Source organism: Carcharhinus amblyrhynchos, chromosome 6 (assembly GCF_965287045.1).
Source record: "Carcharhinus amblyrhynchos chromosome 6, sCarAmb.v2.hapA, whole genome shotgun sequence".
NCBI classification, from domain to species: Eukaryota; Metazoa; Chordata; class Chondrichthyes; order Carcharhiniformes; family Carcharhinidae; genus Carcharhinus; species Carcharhinus amblyrhynchos.
Window position 1 is genome coordinate 102,404,181 of NC_137329.1, and position 20,696 is coordinate 102,424,876.

The 20,696-nt window shown below is 42.0% G+C and overlaps 1 protein-coding gene across 6 annotated transcripts in view; it reads left to right on the forward strand.

The window, feature by feature from the left end:
- The first annotated feature begins 18,147 nt into the window (after positions 1-18,147).
- The window catches only part of LOC145344172 (suppressor of tumorigenicity 7 protein homolog), a 169,883-nt gene continuing 167,334 nt past the window's right edge, over positions 18,148-20,696 (forward strand). For 5 of the 6 annotated variants that reach the window (XM_080191089.1, XM_080191091.1, XM_080191093.1 and 2 more), the window contains exon 1: positions 18,148-18,320. In XM_080191089.1, the coding sequence (XP_080047215.1) occupies positions 18,170-18,320 (151 nt within the window). In that variant the 5' untranslated portion in view covers positions 18,148-18,169. The remainder of the gene's footprint in view (positions 18,321-20,696) is intronic. The other variant, XM_080191096.1, reaches the window with a different exon arrangement.

Consider the following 20,696-nt stretch of genomic DNA (forward strand, 5'->3'; position numbering starts at 1 on the left):
TGCACATTCTCCCCGTGTCTACATGGGTTTCCACCCATAGTCTGAAAGACTTGCTGGCTGGATGCATCGGCCATGCTAATTCTCCCTCAGTGTATCCAAACAGGTGCCAGAGTGTGGTGACTAAGGGGTTTCATCAACTTCTTTGCAGTGTTAATGTATGCCTACTAGGGATGTTAATGAATGAACTTTAAAACATATGTTCAGATTCTTCCATCCTGACTCAAATTATCACTGGAAATGAAAAAAATGTTTAAAAAGCGAAGTCATCTTAAATGACCTTGGTCCAGAAAAACATTCCCATGAAAGTTACAAGGAAACAGTTATAGAAATTTCAACACAAGGCAATCTTTTGCTGCTCTTTCCCATACTTTTTTTCTCTCTACCCTGAATGGTGTGCCACCCAGCTTCAGATTAAACAAGTGATAATTTAATTGAAATTGTTAGCATATAGATGCCATAAATCATTCAGTGAATATGCACAAGTAATTACAAATAGCTACTGAAGTGGAATCTCAAATACTTGGACACTATAAAAGGATGTATAGAACTTGGATTAGTGTAGATTAGTTCTAGATGAAGTACTACAGTTTCCTCTAAGTGTAAATAATTTCAAAGTAGTATATTTTGTATTTCAAACTGACAACAGTGCATTTACACTTTAGTGGCCTGCTCAGATATCTTGGCAAGTCAGGCAGCTCTGAGGAAAGATATGAGAAATGACCAGGAAGCTGCAACCACTTCTAAGTCAGGCAGGTCTGCCAGTAAATACAGTGACCCTGTATGTTAGCCTTTGGAAATGTTCTAAGGGTCTAGGTTATTGGCCTTGGGGTGCCTTATGATTCTGGTACTAGGCTAGCAATCTAGACTTGAAATTCTCTATGGCAGGAAATTAAGTTTACATGGTGAGGGGGAATTCCAGCCAAGAGGACATGATCTTAAAATTAGAATTAGGCCATTTAGGTGTGAAGTGAGGAAGTACTGACTTTTTTGCCCATGGATAAGTGGAAATCTGAAACTATTTCCTACAAAAAAATTGAACACAGACAAATTTTAAATTGAAAGACTGAGATCGGTAAGAGTATTGATGGATATGGAGAAAGAGTGGGTAAATGGAGTTGAGGTACATATTGGCCATGATGTGATAGAATTTTGGAACAGGCTCGGTGGGCTAAGTTCTTCCTGAGGGTACAGCTCCACCCTATGGTTTGTATTGGTTATTTTGCACAAGTTAATTGAACCTGGCTAAATAAATGGAACACAGCCATTTTCCATTTACAATTTCTAAAATTAATTTTCCATGAAAAAATTTTTCAATGCCTTCAGCCCCCATTTCACTTGAATTGACGTTGACAGTTCATTTTTAGAATTACGAGTGTGTTTTAGAAACTCAAATCTTTCATTGATAAAATGTAACTATTCCAACATTTGCAAAAAGTTGATCATAGTTGTTTTTCCTATCCTAGTGCTGGTTTCTTATTGTCCAGGTTGTGCTAAACATGTGAAAACAACCTCAAAGTGTGAGGTGATTCACTTTGGAAAGAGTAACAGGATTACAGAATATAGGGCTAATGGAAGGACTCTTGGTAGTGTCGATGAGCAGAGAGATCTCGGTGTACGTGTGCATAGATCCCTGAAAGTTGGCACCCAGGTTGATAAGGTTGTAAGAAAGGCGTACAGTGTGTTAGCTTTTATTGGTAGAGGGATTGAATTTAGGAGCTGAGAAATCATGTTGCAACTGTACAAAACTCTGGTGTGGCCACATTTGGAGTATTGCATACAGTTCTGATCGCTGCATTATAAGAAAGATGTGGAAGCATTGGAAAGGGTGCAGAGGAGGTTTACCAGGATGTTGCCTGGTATGGTGGGAAGGCCTTATGAGGAAAGGCTGAGGGACTTGAGGTTGTTTTCATTAGAAGATTAAGAGGTGACCTAATTGAGGCATACAAGATGATCAGAGGATTAGATAGGGTGGACAGTGAGAGCCTTTTTCCTTGGATGGTGATACTAACACGAGGGGACATAGCTTTAAATTTGAGGGGTGATTATTATAGGACAGTTGTCAGAGGTAGGTTCTTAGAGGGTAGTAAGGACGTGGAATGCCCTGCCTGCAGCAGTTGTGGACTCGCCAACTTTTAAGGGCATTCAAATAGTCATTGGATAGGCATATGGATAATATTAGAATAGTTTAGAGGGTCATTAGATTGGTTCCACTGGCTGATGCAACATTGAGGGCCGAAGGGCCTGTACTGTTTTATGTTTTATGTACATGTGCTGAAATTATCTGGGAAGTTTAATTTTCCATTGGGCTAATTTGCACTACTTGGACTCTATGCAAATGCCTCTACAACATGAGATTGAGCAGAGACCTAGTCTAGACATGCAGGACTTGCCTGGATACCATCCTTGGAAATATTACAGTTTCTCTTCTGTAACTCTGGGATTAACTAGCATAACAGAATTCAGCATTGCAATCTGATGTCTATTTCAGGTCCTTTTTTGGAAATTTGATTATGATTGACCACAACACATGCTATGTTTAAAAAAAACAGCTAGACCAGTGGGACTGCTGGAGGCTTCCACAAAGTAATATTTTTACCTGAATGTGAAACCAGTTTCTAGACCAACATATCAGCATAGCCTTTGGCCAGTGTACTGTACCTGATTTGCAATTTTTCCAGCAACATACCTGTAAAAAAACAAATATATGGGTGGCATAGTGGTTAGCACTGCTGCTTCACAGCACCAGGGACCCAGGTTTGATTCCTGGCTCGAATCACTGTGGAATCAATGTTCTTCCCATGTCTGCATGGGGTTGCTCTGGTTTCCTCCTCCCAGTCCTGAAAGATGTGCTGGTTAGGTGCATCAGTCATGCTCAATTCATCTTCAATGTACCCAAACAGACAACAGTGTGTAGTGACTAAGGAATTTTCACAGTAACTTAATTGCAGTGTTAATGTAAGCCTTTTTGTGACACCAATAAACTTTAACTTTAAAAACTTTATGTAGCAGATGAAGTGTTGAGACTGAACGAACAAAAATTTGCTGAATGTAATCTGGAAAGGGCAGAGAGACTAGGTGAGGACAGAGGATACAGACTAAGGTTTATGGAGAGTAGATTTCAAGAAGGAACAAAAATATCAATGCTTCATGGTTTAAAAATTGGAAGTTGTTGGAAAATGAAATGACAGAGCAGTGAGGGCACGGAGAAGAATAAGGCTGAGGACCTGCTTTTGGGCTGAGGACACATGGTGATGAGGAAGCATATTTAATTATTGCTAGATAATTTAATGTATTTTTATGGAAGAACTTTAGTTCCATTTTCACATCAGAGCACATCAATTTCAGTGTGTGAACAGATACCCTGCAAGGAATCCATTATAATGATTAATTTCATGATCAATATTAAAAACCTTAAACAAGAAATATCTTGACCTATAAGTCATTCTCCAGAGGTTGGCCAGAACCAAGGAGTAATTGATATTTAAGGATCAAAATCTGTTTTGTTTCAAGTCATGAAAGACTAAAATTCTCTATCAGTTTTGATAGTTGATTGCTTGTTGAAGGTGACACTTGTATGAAATATGTATTATTTACTTTGCGTCACAGGGTTAGACTTGCCTCAGTGGTAGCACATTTGTCTGAGTCAGAAGATTATTCAACTTGACTCCAGAGCCTTGAGAACATGATCTACATAAGAACATAAGAAATAGGAGCAGGAGTAGGCCATCTAGCCCTTCGAGTCTGCCCCGCCATTCAATAAGATTGTGGCTGATCTGTCGTGGCTCAGTTCCACATTCCCGCCCTCTCCCCATAACCCTTAATCCCTTCGCTTATCAAAAACCCATCAACCCTTCTCTTAAAAATATTTAGCGAGGCAGCCTCCACCACTTCAACGGGCAGAGAATTCCAGAGATTCACCACCCTTTGCGTGAAGAAGTTCCTCCTCAACTCCGTTCTAAACCGCCCCCCTTTATCTTGAGGCTGTGCCCCCTTGTCCTACTGTCCTTTCTGAGCGCGAAGAGTCTCTCCACCTCTATCCTATCCATCCCATTCATCATCTTGTGCGTCTCAATGAGATCTCCCCTCATTCTTCTAAACTCTAACGAGTACAAGCCTAGTTTATTCAGCCTCTCCTCATAGTTCAACCCCCTCAACTCCGGTATCAGCCTAGTAAACCTCCTCTGTACTCCTTCCAAGGCCAAAATATCCTTGCGTAAGTGCGGCAACCAAAACTGCGCACAGTACTCCAGCTGCAGCAAGACCTCCTTACCTTTATATTCAATCCCCCTCACTATGAAGGCCAGCATCCCATTCGCCATCCTGACCACCTGCTGCACCTGCAGGCTGGGTTTTTGCGACTCATGCACAAGGACCCCGAGGTCCCTCTGCACCGGCGCCTGCTGCAGTTTTTCACCATGTAAGTAATAGTCTTTCCTACCATTATTCCTACCAAAGTGGACAACCTCGCACTTGCCAACATTAAATTCCATTTGCCAGTTCCTGGCCCATTCTCCCAGCCTACCTAGATCCTTCTGCAGACTCTCCACACCCTCCGCGCAATTTGCCGTTCCACCAATCTTGGTGTCATCAGCAAATTTCGACACCATACACTCGGTTCCCTCCTCCAGATCATCTACATAAATGGTAAATAGCTGAGGCCCCAGCACCGACCCCTGGGGCACTCCACTAGTCACCATCCGCCAATCTGAATAGCACCCATTGACCCCCACTCTCTGCCTCCTATTTGACAACCAATCCTCTATCCACGCTAACACCCTACCCCCAACTCCATGTCCCCTGACCTTCTGCAATAACCTCTTGAGGTACCTTGTCAAACGCCTTCTGAAAATCAAGACAGACCACATCCACTGGCTCTCCTCTATCCACCACCTTAGACACATCCTCATAGATGCCTCGCTATTTCTTCCTTGATGACGGATTCTAACATTTTACCTACAACAGACGTTAAACTAACCGGCCTATAATTCCCTGCCTTTTGCCTGGCACCCTTCTTAACAGCATAACATTAGCCGTTTTCCAATCTTCCAGCACTTCCCCAGAATCCAGTGACGTTTGGAAAATAACCACCAAGGCATCCACTATCACCTCCGCCATTTCTTTCAGAACCCTCGAATGCATTCCGTCCGGTCCTGGGGACTTGTCCACAATCAGTCCCTCCAGTCTGTCGAGCACCGCCTCTCTAGTAACAGTAATGTCATTGAGACCCTCCAGTCCTACCACCTTTCCATCGCTAACACCCAGCAAATTATTCACGTCCTCCTCCGTGAAGACTGAAACAAAAAAGTTATTCAAGACCTCAGCCATTTCCCCATCCCCTACCGCTAAGTTCCCCCTCTCATCTTCTAAGGGTCCAACATTCACCCTAGCCAGCCTCTTCCTTTTTATATATTCATAAAAACTCTTGCTATCCTTTTTCATATTAAGCGCTAGCCCAGCTTCATAGTTTCTCCTACCCTTCTTTATCAACTTCTTTGTCAATCTTTGTCAATCTAGACTACCAATTCATGTTTGTATAAGATCCAATGGCATAATTCAAGAAATTTCCTTTTTGAAATCCTGCCCAACAGCCAACTAGATTTATAGAGTGCCTTTGATGTGGTAAAATTTCCCAAGGCACTACATAGGAGTGAATGAGCAGAATTGGAGGAATGCAAATAACATCAGGAGTGGAAGGCTGGAGGAAATTACAGAGGGAGAAGGATGGAAGGTGAGATCACGGGCAAACTTGCAAACAAAGATGAGAATTTTTAAATCAAGGCATTACTTGACCAGGTGCCAAAATAACTAGAGATAAAGGTGACACAGTATTTGGATTTTTAGAAGTCTTTTGATGGAGTATCACAAAAAGCAAATGTGCAAAATTAAAGCACGTGGGATTGGGGTAATATATTGGCATAGATTGAGAATTGATTAACAGACATAAAGCATAGAACATTTCAGCGCAGTACAGGCCCTTCGGCCCTCGATGGTTCCACTAGTAAGCACAACAATCTAATGACCCTCTAACCTAAACTCTTCCAATGTTATCCATATACCTATCCACTGACCATTTGAACACTCTTAAAGTTGGTACGTCCACAACTGCTGCAGGCAGGACATTCCATGCCCTTACTACCCTCTTGAGTAAAGAACCTACCTCTGACATCAGTCCTATAATTACCACCCCTTAATTTGAAGCTATGTCCCCTCAGACAGGAAATGGAGAAAGGAATAAATAGCCCTTTTTTGATAAGGCAGGTGGTGACTATTCACAACATATATCAATGATTGGATGAGGGAACCAAAAGTAATATTTCCAAGTTTGCTGACAATAGAAAACTTAGTGGGAATCATAGGAGGATGGTAAGAGATTCAAGATAATTTAGACAAGTTGACTGAATGGGCAAATACATGCCAGATGCAGTATAATGTGGATGAGAAGTTATACACTTAATATCCTGCCATTGTGTTTCTCTATCCTGTGTAAACGGTGATAGATTGGGAAACAATGCCCTGCAAAATGACTTGGATGTCTTTGTACACCACTCACTGAAAGCAAGCATGCAGGTTACAGCAAGTAGTTAGGAAGGCAAATGATATGTTGGTTTTCACTGCAAGAGGATTGAGTGTGGGAGTGAGGATGTTGTACTGCAGCTGTACAGGGCCTTGGTGAGACCAAACCTGGAGTATTGTGTTCAGATTTGTTTTCCTTATCTAAGAAAGGATATATTTGCCATAGAGGGTGTGCAGCGAAGGTTCACCAGACTGATTCCTTGGATGGCAGGATCATCATACGAGGAGATACTGCGCTGACTAGGCCTTTGTTCACTGGAATTTAGAAGAATGAGAGGAAATCTAATTGAAATGTATAAAATTCTGATAGGGCTGGAACACTGGATGCAGGAAGGTTGTTTTTCTGGCTGGAGTGCCTAGACCAAGGGATTGCAGTCTCGGAATGCTGGATTGACCATTTAGGATGGAGATGAGAAATCACTTCACTATGTTTCATTGTGTCAACCAGGCTGCATTTCAACACCTATTCACAGGTATGATCTGACTACTGATAGGCACAGGGGCTTTGACCTGCTCCGTTACCTGACCTGAGCCAATTCACCCCTCTTTACATATCCTGGTGATCCCAGATTCCTCTGGGGACAGCATATCGATGCCCAGCTTAGTGAGGACATCTGATTGGCATAGTCCACAGCAGCCCAGAACCCCTGATCTCAAGCAATCCGATAGCCTCAATCTCTGAGTCGCTGGATTATATGCGTGTGCCATTGCACTCAGCATCTCTTCACTAAGAGGCTGGTGAATGTGTGGAATTCTTTACCACAAAAAGCTGTGGAAGACAAGTCACTGAATATACTTAAGAAGGAAATAGATGTCTAGACTCTAAAGGCAGCAATGGAAGAGTATGGGAGTATGGTGTTGAGATAGGGAATCAGATATATTCATTTTGAATAGCCTACTCCTGATTCTATGTTGATCTAGATCACTGAATGACATGATTTGCTGAGTAAAACCACAGGATACAGACTTTTGAATAACCATAAAGTACATGAAAGGTAGAGTGTGGGAGATGAGCCAGGAATGTATTTGTATAGTTAAGCATAGAGATATTGTAACACAAGTGAAAAAAGATGGTTTAAGGATGGGGTACAAGTGATTAACAGTTCATCTGGGGCCAGATATGATCCCAAGGTCATGAACAGGCTGGTTCAGCCTTGACAGTTGCCAAGGTGACGATGAAGAAAGTAGTTAGGAAACATGGGTAGGAATATTCCCATTCTCAATTAAAGGACCCTAGGCCACAGACATTGTTGTCTATGATGTTGTGGGACTGGACTCAGGGAGGCATTCCGGACTCAGAGAAGATAGCCCTGGGGGTGCCGGGGGGGTGTGGGTGGTGGGGGTAAAGTAAATGTAGAGGCACTTACCTTGTGCTCCAACCAGGAAGGAAAAAGTGTTAAGAACCAGCTCAAACTCCTAGGTATTTTATGAAGTTAGCCTAGACCCTAATTTTTATATCTGATTTTGGCAATGGTGAGCATAAGGGGTTTTACTCCATGTATGATTCAATTGGCCCACAAGGAGGCTTCTATCAAAACAAACTTTATTTAAGAACACAGTTAGAATATAACAAAAAAATTAGCACATCTTTTGCCAGTTAAAATACTTAAACATGACAACGTATAATTCTTAACAGCTAGATATCTCTATTTTCCAACAGACCCAAAACCCTGCTGTAGAACCAGTTAGTATAAAAAAAGGATGCTTATGTGGTCACTAGATTTCCAGCCCTTTGACTTTGCTGGAGACTGATCTAGACTGACACCTCCTGCAACACTTAAAGAAATCTCTACCCCTGAACAGTAGAATCGCAAAGAAAAATACTTATTTGTTGACATATTCCAGTCTCCACTTCAAACAGAGAAAGTAACCACTCTCTAATAGACTGCCTTGAGTTCCCTGTGAAAAATTAGCTGCACCCACTCATATGACCTTACCTGTCAATCAAGCCCCATTCAGCAATATCCCAATGGAAAATACAAAACAACAGAACCCTGCACTAACTTAAACAAAACAAACACTGCATCAATTATGTTGCTGCAGTAACAATACAGCGCTTCTGGATCCAGACAAAATGGCTCCAATAATTAAAAACAAACTGCCATAACAGATCTTGCACAAGAAACATGTTAGAAATACATTTCTTAAAGACACAGTATTGTCGCAACTGCATGAGTCTGACAAGACCCAAATAGAAATCCATTGAGAGCTTGGCAAGAAAAGGAAGGACTGAGGAATCTGGCATGCCCTACAAGGCCAACAGTTGCTGCTGTTCAGAATAGTCACAATTATTGATCATGTAGCCTATTAGTTGGAATGCACATACGAGATTGGCTGTTTTGGACACATCATCCAGAATGTTAGGTTACTTGGCCAATCAGCCCAGGGACCCCTAGAGCATAAGACCCAATGATTAACACCATCAACACCCTAACCCCCTGGACCTTGGTGGGGCCACTGCTGCCCCCTGAAAATCTATGGTAATAGTTGTGACTGAAGACTATGGCTTCGATCTTCCTAATATTCAGTTGAAATTCTTCTGCTCATCCAGCACTGAATATCAGACATACAGACTGCTGGATTTAACAGCAGTGGAGGAGTCAAGAGAGCTGGATATAGACAGCACATGTGTGAAAATAACTCTATGCTTGCAAGTATGTTATCACAGGACAACATGTAGGAGAGAAATGGGATAGGTGTGGGTGGGAAAGGACAGAAGAAATAATGGTATGGGAGCAAGAAAAGAAGCCATTGCAAGTGAAACACTGGCTCAGATTCAATAAGAATGGAACCAGTCCCACCCAGCTGGATGAGAATGGAGAGGTATTAGAGGGGAGGATGGTGTAGTCAGTTGTGTGAAAAACTGCAGATAGGTCAAGAAGGGACAATTTACCTTTGTCAGAATCACATATGAGGTTATCTATACAGCATAATTCCTGAACTGAATCATTAAAGCATGTTTATTTAGTTTATTTTAATCAAAAAAGTATTCATTTCTTTGAGCGGGACCTTTGCTGTGTGCAATTTGGTTGCTTTGTGTCCCTAAATTGTCATGATGACCACACTTTTTAAAAAAAGTACTTTATTGGCTGTGAAGTGCTTTGGAATGTCCTGAGGTCATGAAAGGTGTTATATAACTCCAAATGATTTATGTGCTAAAGCCACATCAAAAATTAGGTGCATCACTTCCATGCTGTTGGACTACTCTGCTAATTGCCAAATGATAGGAGCACCAGTCCTCAGAAGGAAATAAAGCTAATTGTTTAGGATTGTCCCTCCCAATAATGGACCTCCCACAAAACACTCACCTGTCTTGATGTAAATGCATGGGTGAAGACATCTATAGGAAAAAGCAAAATACTACAGATGCTGAAAATTTGAAATAAAACAGAAAGTGCTGGAAATACTCAGCAGATTTGGCAGCATCTGTGGAGCGAGAAATAGCGTTAATGTTCCAAGCCGGTGACCTTTTGTCAAAACTCTGAAGTTCTCACAGTAAGTCATCAGTTTGAAATGTCAACTCTGTTCCTCTCTCCACATTTTAAGGAAGCTGCCCTGATGTGAATTTTGCAATGTTGATCACAAAACTGACTCTGCTAATGCGTTCCATACAGGGCATTTTGGCATGTTTTCAGATCAAAGAGCTGTACTATAATCGATTGGTAAAATGATAGTAATAAGAGTTCTTCCAGAAAACAAAGACACATCAACTTATGCAGCCACAATATTTTATGTTTCCTTGCCTTATATTTTCTCAGGCTGTTCAGATTGACTTGCTTGCTCTAGAAACCTCGTAAAAAGACATTAGCTGTGGTTAAGGGCACTTTGACCTTGGCTGATGGGTTTGAAATAACTAAATTGGAGAAGTTGTTGAGCAAATGGGTACGCAGAGAACCCAGATATTATAATCTCTTTGTTAGTTTCTGGAAGGATCAGTTTGTGCCTTGTCCTAATTTGTGGATGGACTTTGTGCAGTGCCACAGCAACAAAATTATATTTGTGTATTCAATATAAAAATATGTGGAGGGAAACAGACATGGGATAATTGAAGGAATTGGGAGATGGTTGGATTTGTAGGTTTTGAGGCGGTTTCAGATGGAAAGAGGTGAAGTGGGGTTGGAGGTTTGGGAAGGACAGAGAGTTGAATGAGAGTAAAATGGTTGATAGTCAAGAGGCCGGTGTTAGATAGAATAAAGGACTCGGTGTGAACACTGACTAATATAAACAAAGCTGGAGACAGATTCACACTAGAGGATTTGGATGTCGAAGTTAATACATTGACGATCGGGTACTTGTGCAGATTCGCAAGGATTAAGGATTGACAAGTTGGACTTTGTGCAGGAAGGATGCATCCAGTGGAATATTGGAGAATGGACCTTGGGTGGTTGGCAAGGTAGGCATTAAAGAAAGAGTTAGAAGCTGACAGAATTATGGCTAATTCTTGATTCTCAGGTGAAGGCATTCCCCTGAGGAATGAACCAGTGAATGGCTATCACTTATTTTGTTCAGCTGAAACAGGCACCATGTTCTTTCTGACTAATAGGAAGCTGCCATCAAGCCAAAAAGACATCCTGCCTAACACAAAAATAAGTAATGATAAATTTTAATTTCAGTGCCAATGTGATGCCAGTTATGTCGGCCATACGTCCCAAAGTCTGGCGGATCATACCAAACAGCATACCCCTTCCAGTGTTCACAACAGGCAAGGTACAAACCATACACAACCAGCCTGTGCTTGCAAACTCAAAACAGTGTCCAACATTAGATATGGTTCTGTCATTGGACTTTTTTTTAAATAATGCTCTGTCTGCTAAAAATAATACTGACAATCAATTTAAGATTATCAGTCAGGCTAAGTGTGCATTTGAGTGTACTGGAAGCTATGTTGTATTAATGCACTGTTCTTTTTAGTCAGAAATAAAGATGTAATGAAGCTTAGTAAATAATAAGTAGTTGAATTTGGCAAATATTCAACAGATTAAATCTGCAACTATTGACGTATTGGAAAGTGACACTACTGTAAACGTTTTGCTCATATCCTTACAGGTGTACATTTGTTCATGGAAGAAATAGGCCAACTTATTGTCAGGTAGTGATTTCTGGTAAAATTACCTATGGATACACAGAAATGCAAGTGCTTTGACATACAACTGAGCATGCCCAAATAGGAACATAATTCCTTTATGCCTTTAATAAGCCAGAACAAACGTCATTCTATTCATAGAATCATAAATCTCCACAGTGCAAAAGGAGGCCATTCAGCCCATCGAGTCTGCACCGACCACAATCCCACTCAGGCCTTATTCCCGCCACCCCACACATTTACCCTGCTAATCCCCCTGACACGAGGATCAATTTAGCATGGCCAATCAATCTAACCTATACATCTTTGGAATGTGGGAGGAAACCGGAACACCCAGAAGAAACCCACATTGACACGGGGAGAACGTGCAAACTCCGCACAGTGACCCGAGGCCAGAATTGAACCCGGTCTCTTGCGCTGTGAGGCAGCAGAGCTAACCACTGTGCTGTCATTTAATTATGTTTTCCACAGGATTTCCATCTGTATTTGTGAATTCAAAGTTACTATTCTGTAATTAATTACTGCAAGTAATAAGATCACGGTTGTTTTTCTGAATCAATAAACTGTCTTGATGGAGATGGGGTGGCCCCAATTTGCCATGGTTATTACAAGAAAGTCTGGACTCAGCACCATTACTGGAGAATTTTGAAAAAACAGTGTGAGTAATGGCACTAAAAGGCTGGCTAGGCCAAGAGAGGGAGCACCTCCATATTAAACACCAAAGGTCAAATGATGAAGCCATTGTGACAATTGATTGGTATAAAGTCTGTTAAATAAAAAAAATACACAACGGGACTGGTTGGAGATGCAGGGGTGAGTGAGGAGAGTGTTGTGGAAGCTAAAGGTGATCTAAAAATGAACAATTCTAGATTTCCATATTGATGACAAAAGTTGGATCCAGATACAGAGGTTTGAAAATACCCAGCTGAGCAGTTAAGTATGTAATTCTCTGCTTTGAGAATAAGCTGTATAACATGATTTAAAAAAACACTCTGTTAAAAAGTTTTATGAGGTAATGCATTGTGTTACTGTCAATAATCTTGGCGGCATGGTGGCACAGTGGTTAGCATTGCTGCCTCACAGCACCAGGGACGCAGGTTCAATTCCAGCCTCAAGTCACTGCCTGTGTACAGTTTACACCTTCCCCCCGTGTCTGTGTGGGTTTCCTCGGGGTTCTCTGGTTTCCTCCCACAGTCCAAAGATGTGCAGTTTAGGTTGATTCACCATTCTAAATTGACCCTAACATCAGGACGATTAGCAAGGTAAATATGTGTGGTTATGGGAATAGGGCCTGGGTGGGATTGTGGTCAGTGCAGACTCAATGGACTGAATGGCCTTCTTCACTGTAGGATTTCTATTACCTACAGAAGGTTCAAATGATTCCACTGGTGACAGCAGAGTCTGAAAGTTATCAGGATCATCAATCTTTTATGTAAGAGCTCTATTAAAAGCAGTTGTGGAGTTCTCAAGCAGGTTAAAAACACTGGAACAGTTTGTTCTTTCAACCAGTAGAAATCTGTTACTTTGGCTGACAAAGGTAACTTTGTGTTGCAGATGACAACACTATATCGGTCAATGTGAAACTTTAACAAAGTTTGGCTTGTTTTTATTGTTAGAATCAAATGGAACAGACAATAGGTTGTGGTATGCCCTTGGTCATATCTTTCACACTTAGTTGGCAACGTTACTAAAGGGTCCAGCAAAGACACAGTTCCAATGTTGTAGTAACAAAGCTCCTTTAGCTTTTCAATTTGTAACGTGCAGTCTGTCACATTTGACTAGGATGTAAGCATCAAATTGCAAACCAGCAAGTAATCTCAGATAAAGTTAAAACACATTTTGATTTTTTTGTTTTGAATTTCCAGAAAGCAGTTAATTTACAAGTTTCCATTTGACCTCATGGCTTCTTCCCCAGCCTTCTAAGCTCCATAGTAGCTTGAACAAAAGCCTTACTTTTCTAAGGCATTATTAAGTACAGTAATAGATGAGATGATACCTTGCAATAAGGACAAAGACACAAATAATTCTGTCAAACTGAGTTTCAGAAAATCAATTTTATTCACCAATCTTTGCAGGAGTCGTAAGATTCCATACGTAGGAAGGGAAAACAGTTTCACAAGGTCCTCATGAGAGCCATTCAGGCAGTGTCTGTGGAGAGAAAAACAGAGTTAACGCTTCGGGTTGATCACCTTTTATCCAGGCTTTGCTGGCTTTTACTGCCATTACATACGCAGTTTTTTTTTACAAATTCTATATGATAATAGTAAATTGAGTATCAATTTGCTCACAGTATAAGGAAAGAAATGGCATAGTTGTATTGTCACTGGACCAGTAGTCCAGAGACCTTGGTTAATGCTCTGGGGATTTGGGTTCGAATTCCACCAGGGCAGATGGTGAAATTTGAATTCAATTAACATCTGGATTTAAAAGTCTAATGATGACCATGAAACCATTGTCAGTAAAAACTCATCTGGTTCACTAATGTCCTTTAGGGGAAAGAAATCTGCCATTCTTACCTGATCTGGCCTACATGTGACTGCAGATCCATCTAGGAAACTAAATATTTCAGATCTAGTATTGCATAGGACTCCTATTGTGCAAAATAAAGGCCATTTGGCCCATTTTGACTGCACTGACTCTCTGAAAGAGCAACCCAACCTCCCCTCTGCCCTATTCCCGTAGCCCCATGCATTTACCATGGCTAATCCATGTAATTTATGCATTTTTGGACACTCAGGGGCAATTTAGTATGGCCAATCCATCTAACCGGTACATCTTTCGATTGTGGGAGGAAATCACAGCACCTGGAGGAAAGGCACGAATACATGGAGAGAACATACAAACTCCAAACAGGCCATCATCCAAGGCTGGAATTGAACCCGGGTTCCTGGAACTGTGAGGGAGCAATGCTAGCCATTGTGCCGCCCACATTAGGAATGAGATAGTGTCAATCAGTAATCTTGTGGTAAAGGATCCCATAGAAAAGAATGATTGTAATCTAGTTAACCAGCAGAGAAAACAAAATTGCAGTCAAACTGGTATCTTTATTGCAGCAATATTTCTTTAAACGCAGGATTTCTAATTATTCTCTCACCACAAATTTTAACAGAGTCAAAACACCTTGCTCTTGAAAAACCTACATAGAGCTGTCCAAGTGTACAAACAGGCCCAGCAGTATGAATACAAATGTTGTTGAGAGCCCGGCCTCATGACTTATGTATAATCATAGAATATATGAAAATGTAACTGGGTCTGTGTTCTCCTGACTTGAAAAGGCAGGTTTACACCTGATGGGCTCAATATTATTCGAGGAATGAACACCTGACGTCCTTGAAATCTGCTGGTTTATAATTTCAGCTTCCTCACTGTTTCTTTCTTCAGTCTAGGTTTCTATGGTGACAGGTCTATTGGAGTCATAACCTCTGGAGAACATAGATTAGGCTTGACCGCAGGTTGAATGCGGCCAGCCAGAATGATTAATCCAGCCCGCCATGCTATTGGACCTATTGGGTCTTCAACTAGGCCCTGATGCAGCACGGGAGGGCGGGGGGTGGGGTGGTGTAATAATTCCAGTTCACCAGTTAGGTAAATATTAACTACATTGTTTATTTACATGGAACTATAATAGAGAGGCTTACAGCCTTGTGGCTGTCAGTCAGCTCCTGAGAGGTTCTAAAACAGAAACCCAAGCTCACCAGCTCACCCTTCAATTGGTTCCCTGGGTGATGTGACCCTTTCTCTGCAGATGGATCCTTAAAGGGACAATCACCACATCCCTCCCCCCCAAGTCCTTTTATACAAATGTCAATAATCAATTTACACAGTCCAAGATAAGTAAACATTTAGTACATGAATTTAGTCAATTACAAATTAGCCTTTCAAGGGTTTTCCAAACCCTTGTGGAATAGAGTAACTCTTCCATCTGGGGTGCTTCCACAGGACTGCTGTCAGCCGAAACCACAATGACAGGTGCCTCTTCAGGCACAGGCAGTGCCGTTCTATCTGTTTCCATGGAGATGTCATTTGTACCTTCCAACAACCGGGTAGAAGTCTCACAACACCAGGTTAAAGTCCAACAGGTTTATTTGTAGCAAAAGCCACTAGCTTTCGAAGCGTTGCTCCTTCATCAGGTGTTGTGAGACTTTTTACTGCGTTTACCCCAGTTTTGGATGCAATGACTTACTCTTACTTCAGCGCTTCAAGTGACCTTTCCAATTATGGAACAATGGGGAGTGGGTTGGCTGAGGTGATTCAGAAATTAGATTAAAAGAGACAATGGGAGATTACCAATACAAACATTTGAAGAAACAATTCATAATTCTCAACGCATATGTTTTCCCTTGAGAGAAAAGTGTTACAACCACTAAACTAGGGAAGTTAAAGTAGTATTAGATTTTTAAAAAGTGGCTTTAAAGTATTGCCAAAATGTGATTATCCTGAGGTTTGAGTTTTAAAAAAAATCAGCGTAAGATGAACATGAAATTGATAAAAAAGAATAAAATAAGTAAACCAACAAGAAATATATTAACAGATTGTAACAGCTTATACAAGTATGTAAAAAGGGAAAAAATAATGGAAGTAAATATCTCTTGAGACTGAGACAGATGTAATTATAATGACATATAAAAAAGTGGCTGAGATATTCAACAAATACTTTGTGTCTGTCTCCATAGTAAAAAATGTAAGGAATGTATAAAAAATTGCAGGAACTAAGGGGAATAGAAAATAATAATTATTAGTAAAGGTGATGGAGAAATTAATAGGACTAAAAGCTGACAATACACTGAACATGATGATCCGCATGCTAGAGTTTTAAAAGATCTGGCTGCTGTAGATGTGTGATTTCTGACCTTCTAGTATTCCCTAGATCCAATAACAGTCTATAGAGTACATGGTTTTCCAGGTTCCACTCCCCACCTTTGCAGTCTATAGGTGTAATTGCACTATTTCCCTGAATTCTCCTTCTGTCTGCACCTTTGTAATCTATTGGTGCATTTGCACTATTTTCCTGAAACCTCCTTTCTACCCCTTTGCAGTCAATAGATGCAGTTGCACTATTTCCTTGAATTCTCCCTCTGAGAGCATCTTTGTAGTCTCTAGGTGCAGTTCCACTATCTTCATGAATTCTCAGTCTGCACCCTTACAGTCTATAGGTCCAGTTACACAAATCCTGAATTCTTTCTCTCTGCACCTTTGAAGTCAATGGGTGCAGTTGCACTATTTCCTTGAATTCTCCCTCTGTCTGCATCTTTGTAGTCTACAGGTGCATTTGTACTATTTTCCTGAAATCTCCCTTTTTGCACCTTTGCAGTTTATGGGTGCAGTTGCGCTATTTCCCTGAATTCTCTTGCTGTTTGCACCTTTGCAGTCTAAATGTGCAGTTGCACAATGTTCCTGAATTCACTCTGTCTGCACCTCTGCAGTCTATAAGTGCAGTTCCACAATTTCCCTGAATTCTCTCTGTTTGCAACTTTGCAGTTTGTGGGTGCAGTTGCACAATTTCCCTGGATTCTCTTCATGCACCGTTGCAATCTATCGGTACACTTACATAATTTTCCTGGCTTCTCTCTGTTTGCACCTTTACAATCCCACGGGTGCAGTTGCACAATTTTCCTGAATTCTCTGTCTGCACCTCTGCAGTCTATAGGTGTATTTCCACAATTTCCCTGAATTCTCTCTCTGTTTGCACCTTTGCAGTTTGTGGGTGCAGTTGCACAATTTCCCTGGATTCTCTCTCTGTTTGCACCTTTACAATCCTATAGGTGCAGTTGCGCAATTTTCCTGGATTCTGTCTCTGTTTGCACCTTCACAGCCCTGTAGGTGCATTTGCACAATTTTCCTGGATACTTTCACTGCCTGCATGCATCGGTGCATTCGCACCATTTTCTTGGATTCTCTCTCTGTTTGCACCTTTACAATCCTATAGGTGCAGTTGCGCAATTTTCCTGGATTCTGTCTCTGTTTGCACCTTTACAGCCCTGTAGGTGCATTTGCACAATTTTCCTGAATGCTCTCTCTGTCTGCACCTTTACAATTCTATAGGTGCATTTGCACCATTTTCCTGGATTCTCTCTCTGTTTGCGCCTTTACAATCCTATTGGTGCAGTTGCGCAATTTTCTTGAACGCTCTATATGTCTGCATCTTCACAATCCTCTAGGTGCATTTGCGCAGTTTTCCTGAATGCTCTCTCTGTTTGCATGCATCGGTGCATTCGCACCATTTTCCTGGATTCTCTCTCTGTTTGCGCTTTTGCAATCCTATAAGTGCATTCGCATCATTTTCCTGGATTCTCTCTCTCTCTGTTTGCACCTTTGCAATCTGTAGGTCTAGTTGCACAATTTTTCTCTCCCCTCCCCGGACACAATCTCTCTTTGCAGTGCGTAGATGCATTTTTGGAGTATTTTGCTGGATGCTGGTCTGGTTTGGGGGGGGCAGCGTGAGTGAGTGTGGGCTGGAGGCAGGATAGATCCCAGAATACACTGAGAGAGTGCTGAGCTGACAGCAGCTGGGAAATGGCTGAAGTGAGCAGCAGCCTGCTGGAGCAGCTCAAATCCTGCATCGTCTGCTCCTGGACCTACTTGTGGACGCTCTGGTTCTTCCTGATGCTCTTCCTGGTTTACATCCTGAGGGTCCCCCTGAAAATCAACGACAATCTGAGTACAGGTGAAGTGGGGAGGGTTTGAGGGGTGAGGAAAAGTTCAACAAGTTTCTGTTGTTGGTGTTTTTTTAACCCCCCCCCCCCCTCCTCCTTCTCTCTTTGGGAGAGGGGCCTGGAAACTGTCAGAAGCCACTGTTAACACCTCCACCCCCCCCCCTCCACCTTCCCCGACCATGCAATCGGCTAAATCACCGCCCCCCCCTCCTCTCCCCTCTCCCACTGCACACTTTCACTCCAAAACCATCGGGCTGGACAAAAATTAAACTGTGGGAAAGAGCGCAGGCTGCAACTCTTCCGCAGGGTCCTAGTGCCCGCCCTGATGTTGTACAGAAGATGGGTTGGGGGGGGGGGGGGGGGAGGCTGCTGAGTTACCCCATCCCTCACATTTTTTTCTCCAGATGGGCTGGTGTGCAGGTAGACAGATTTTGATTGTTACATTTCAGCTCTAAATCTCAGGGCGGCACGGTGGGCACCGTGGTTAGCCCGGCTGCCTCACAGCGCCAGGGACCCCGGTTTCGATTCCCGCCTCTCCGCTGCGGAGTTTGCACGTTCTCTCCGTGTCTGCCTGGGTTTCTTCCGGATGCTCCCGCCTCCTCTCACAGTCCGAAAGACGTGCTGGTTAGGTGCACTGGCCATGCTAACGTACCCGAACAGGTGCTGGAGTGTGGCAGTGAGGGGATTTTCGCAGTAGCTTCATGGCAATGTTGATATAAGCTACTTGTGACCAACAAATAAACTTTAAAAACTTCTACTTTTGACACAGTGGTTAGCACGGCTGCCTCATGACACCAGGGACCCAGGTTTGATTCCAGCCTCAGGTCACTGTCTGCATGGGTTTCCTCCAGGTGCTCTGGTTTACGCCTGCACTCCAAAGATATCTGGGTTAGGTCGATTGGCAAGGCTAAATTATCCCTTAGTGTCAGGGGAATTAATAGGGTAAGTACTTGGGGTTACGGCTGGGATTGTTGTCGGTGCAGGCTTGATGGGCCAAATGGCCTCTTTCTGCACTGTCGGGATTTTATGATTCTACCTTGCCACTTCAGCCCAGGCCTCTCTGGAACGTGATCTGAGCGAATTTGCTCTCCAGATATAAATGGCGGTTTCTTTGGTCAGTTAATGTGGTGGATTGCATACAACTTTCATGAAGCTTGATTTATGTGATGGTGGGCTTCTCTTGAGTAGATTTTTAAACAACCAGTCTTATTCACTGGAATTTGGTCTTTTGGTATTTGGTATTTTAGCCTTATTCACTGGAATTTGGTTTTTGCTGTTTGTTTTTTCTCCCTTCACTTTCCGGAATTCATTGCTTCTCAATTTGTTGCTCTTTGCTGTTTCTTTTGCATTTTCACATGTTTTGTCTTTTCTCCCTCAAACTTAATTTCTTTTGCCCCCGGCATATTTTCTTTTGTTCTATTCTCGTCAGGCATGTTTATTGTTACTTCCTCTGATACTTTTTTTCCCTGGTTAAACCTAATTCAGTCTCTCAGATATAAGCTTGAGGTCGTGTGTGTTTGACTTTTTTTGAGTTCATATGTTTATGTGTGAGCAGCTGGTGCTGTGGGCCAGTGCAATTTCATACAGTTAGATTTGTGGAACATCAGGACCAAAAGCCCCAGCAGAAGTATTGTAGCTCTGGGAATGCAGCAGAAAGGAAGAGGGGCCTGGGTGAGTGAAAGTGTTATGATTGGCCTGAATTTCACATTTACAAGAAAGTATTAAGTGTACCTCATGCCCCACAGCTACTTTGCCACATAGATTGCACTGATCACAAAACATGTAATTATATAGATTAGTGGATTTCCTGTGAGTTATACATGGAAAGTCAAATTATACATTTTTTAAAGAGGAATATAATATAGTAACAGGCAATACATTATGCTGGGCTCTCCTCCCAGGTTTTGACATACACCAACCCTAATTCATCTAAAACTGTGCTGTCTATGTGTTGTCCTGAAGTAAAGTCTGTTCACTCATCATTTAATCCTTATAGACCTCCCTGTCCTTGATGCGTTAAATTCTAAACACTTGTCCCCATTCATAGATTCCTCCCCATGGCCTCATCTCCTTCATGCCTGCCTTCCAGCACTACATTGCAGCTTCCTGAGTATCTTCCTCACAATCTCCCCACTGACCCGTTCTGAGCTGCTGCTCCTCCTCCATTCATTGGAAAACTTTCAGCCTTCCCAGCTCTACTTTCTGGAGTTCCCTCCGTGATCCTCTGCCATCTTACTTCTCTCGCCAGTTCCAAATCATTCTATTTTCAACCATGTGTTCGGGTATCTTAGCTCTTTATACAAATATACGACATCCGTTTCTCCTCTGTGAAGCATCTTGGGGGGGTTGATTTCTATGCAGAAGGTGCACTGTAAATGCAAGCTCAT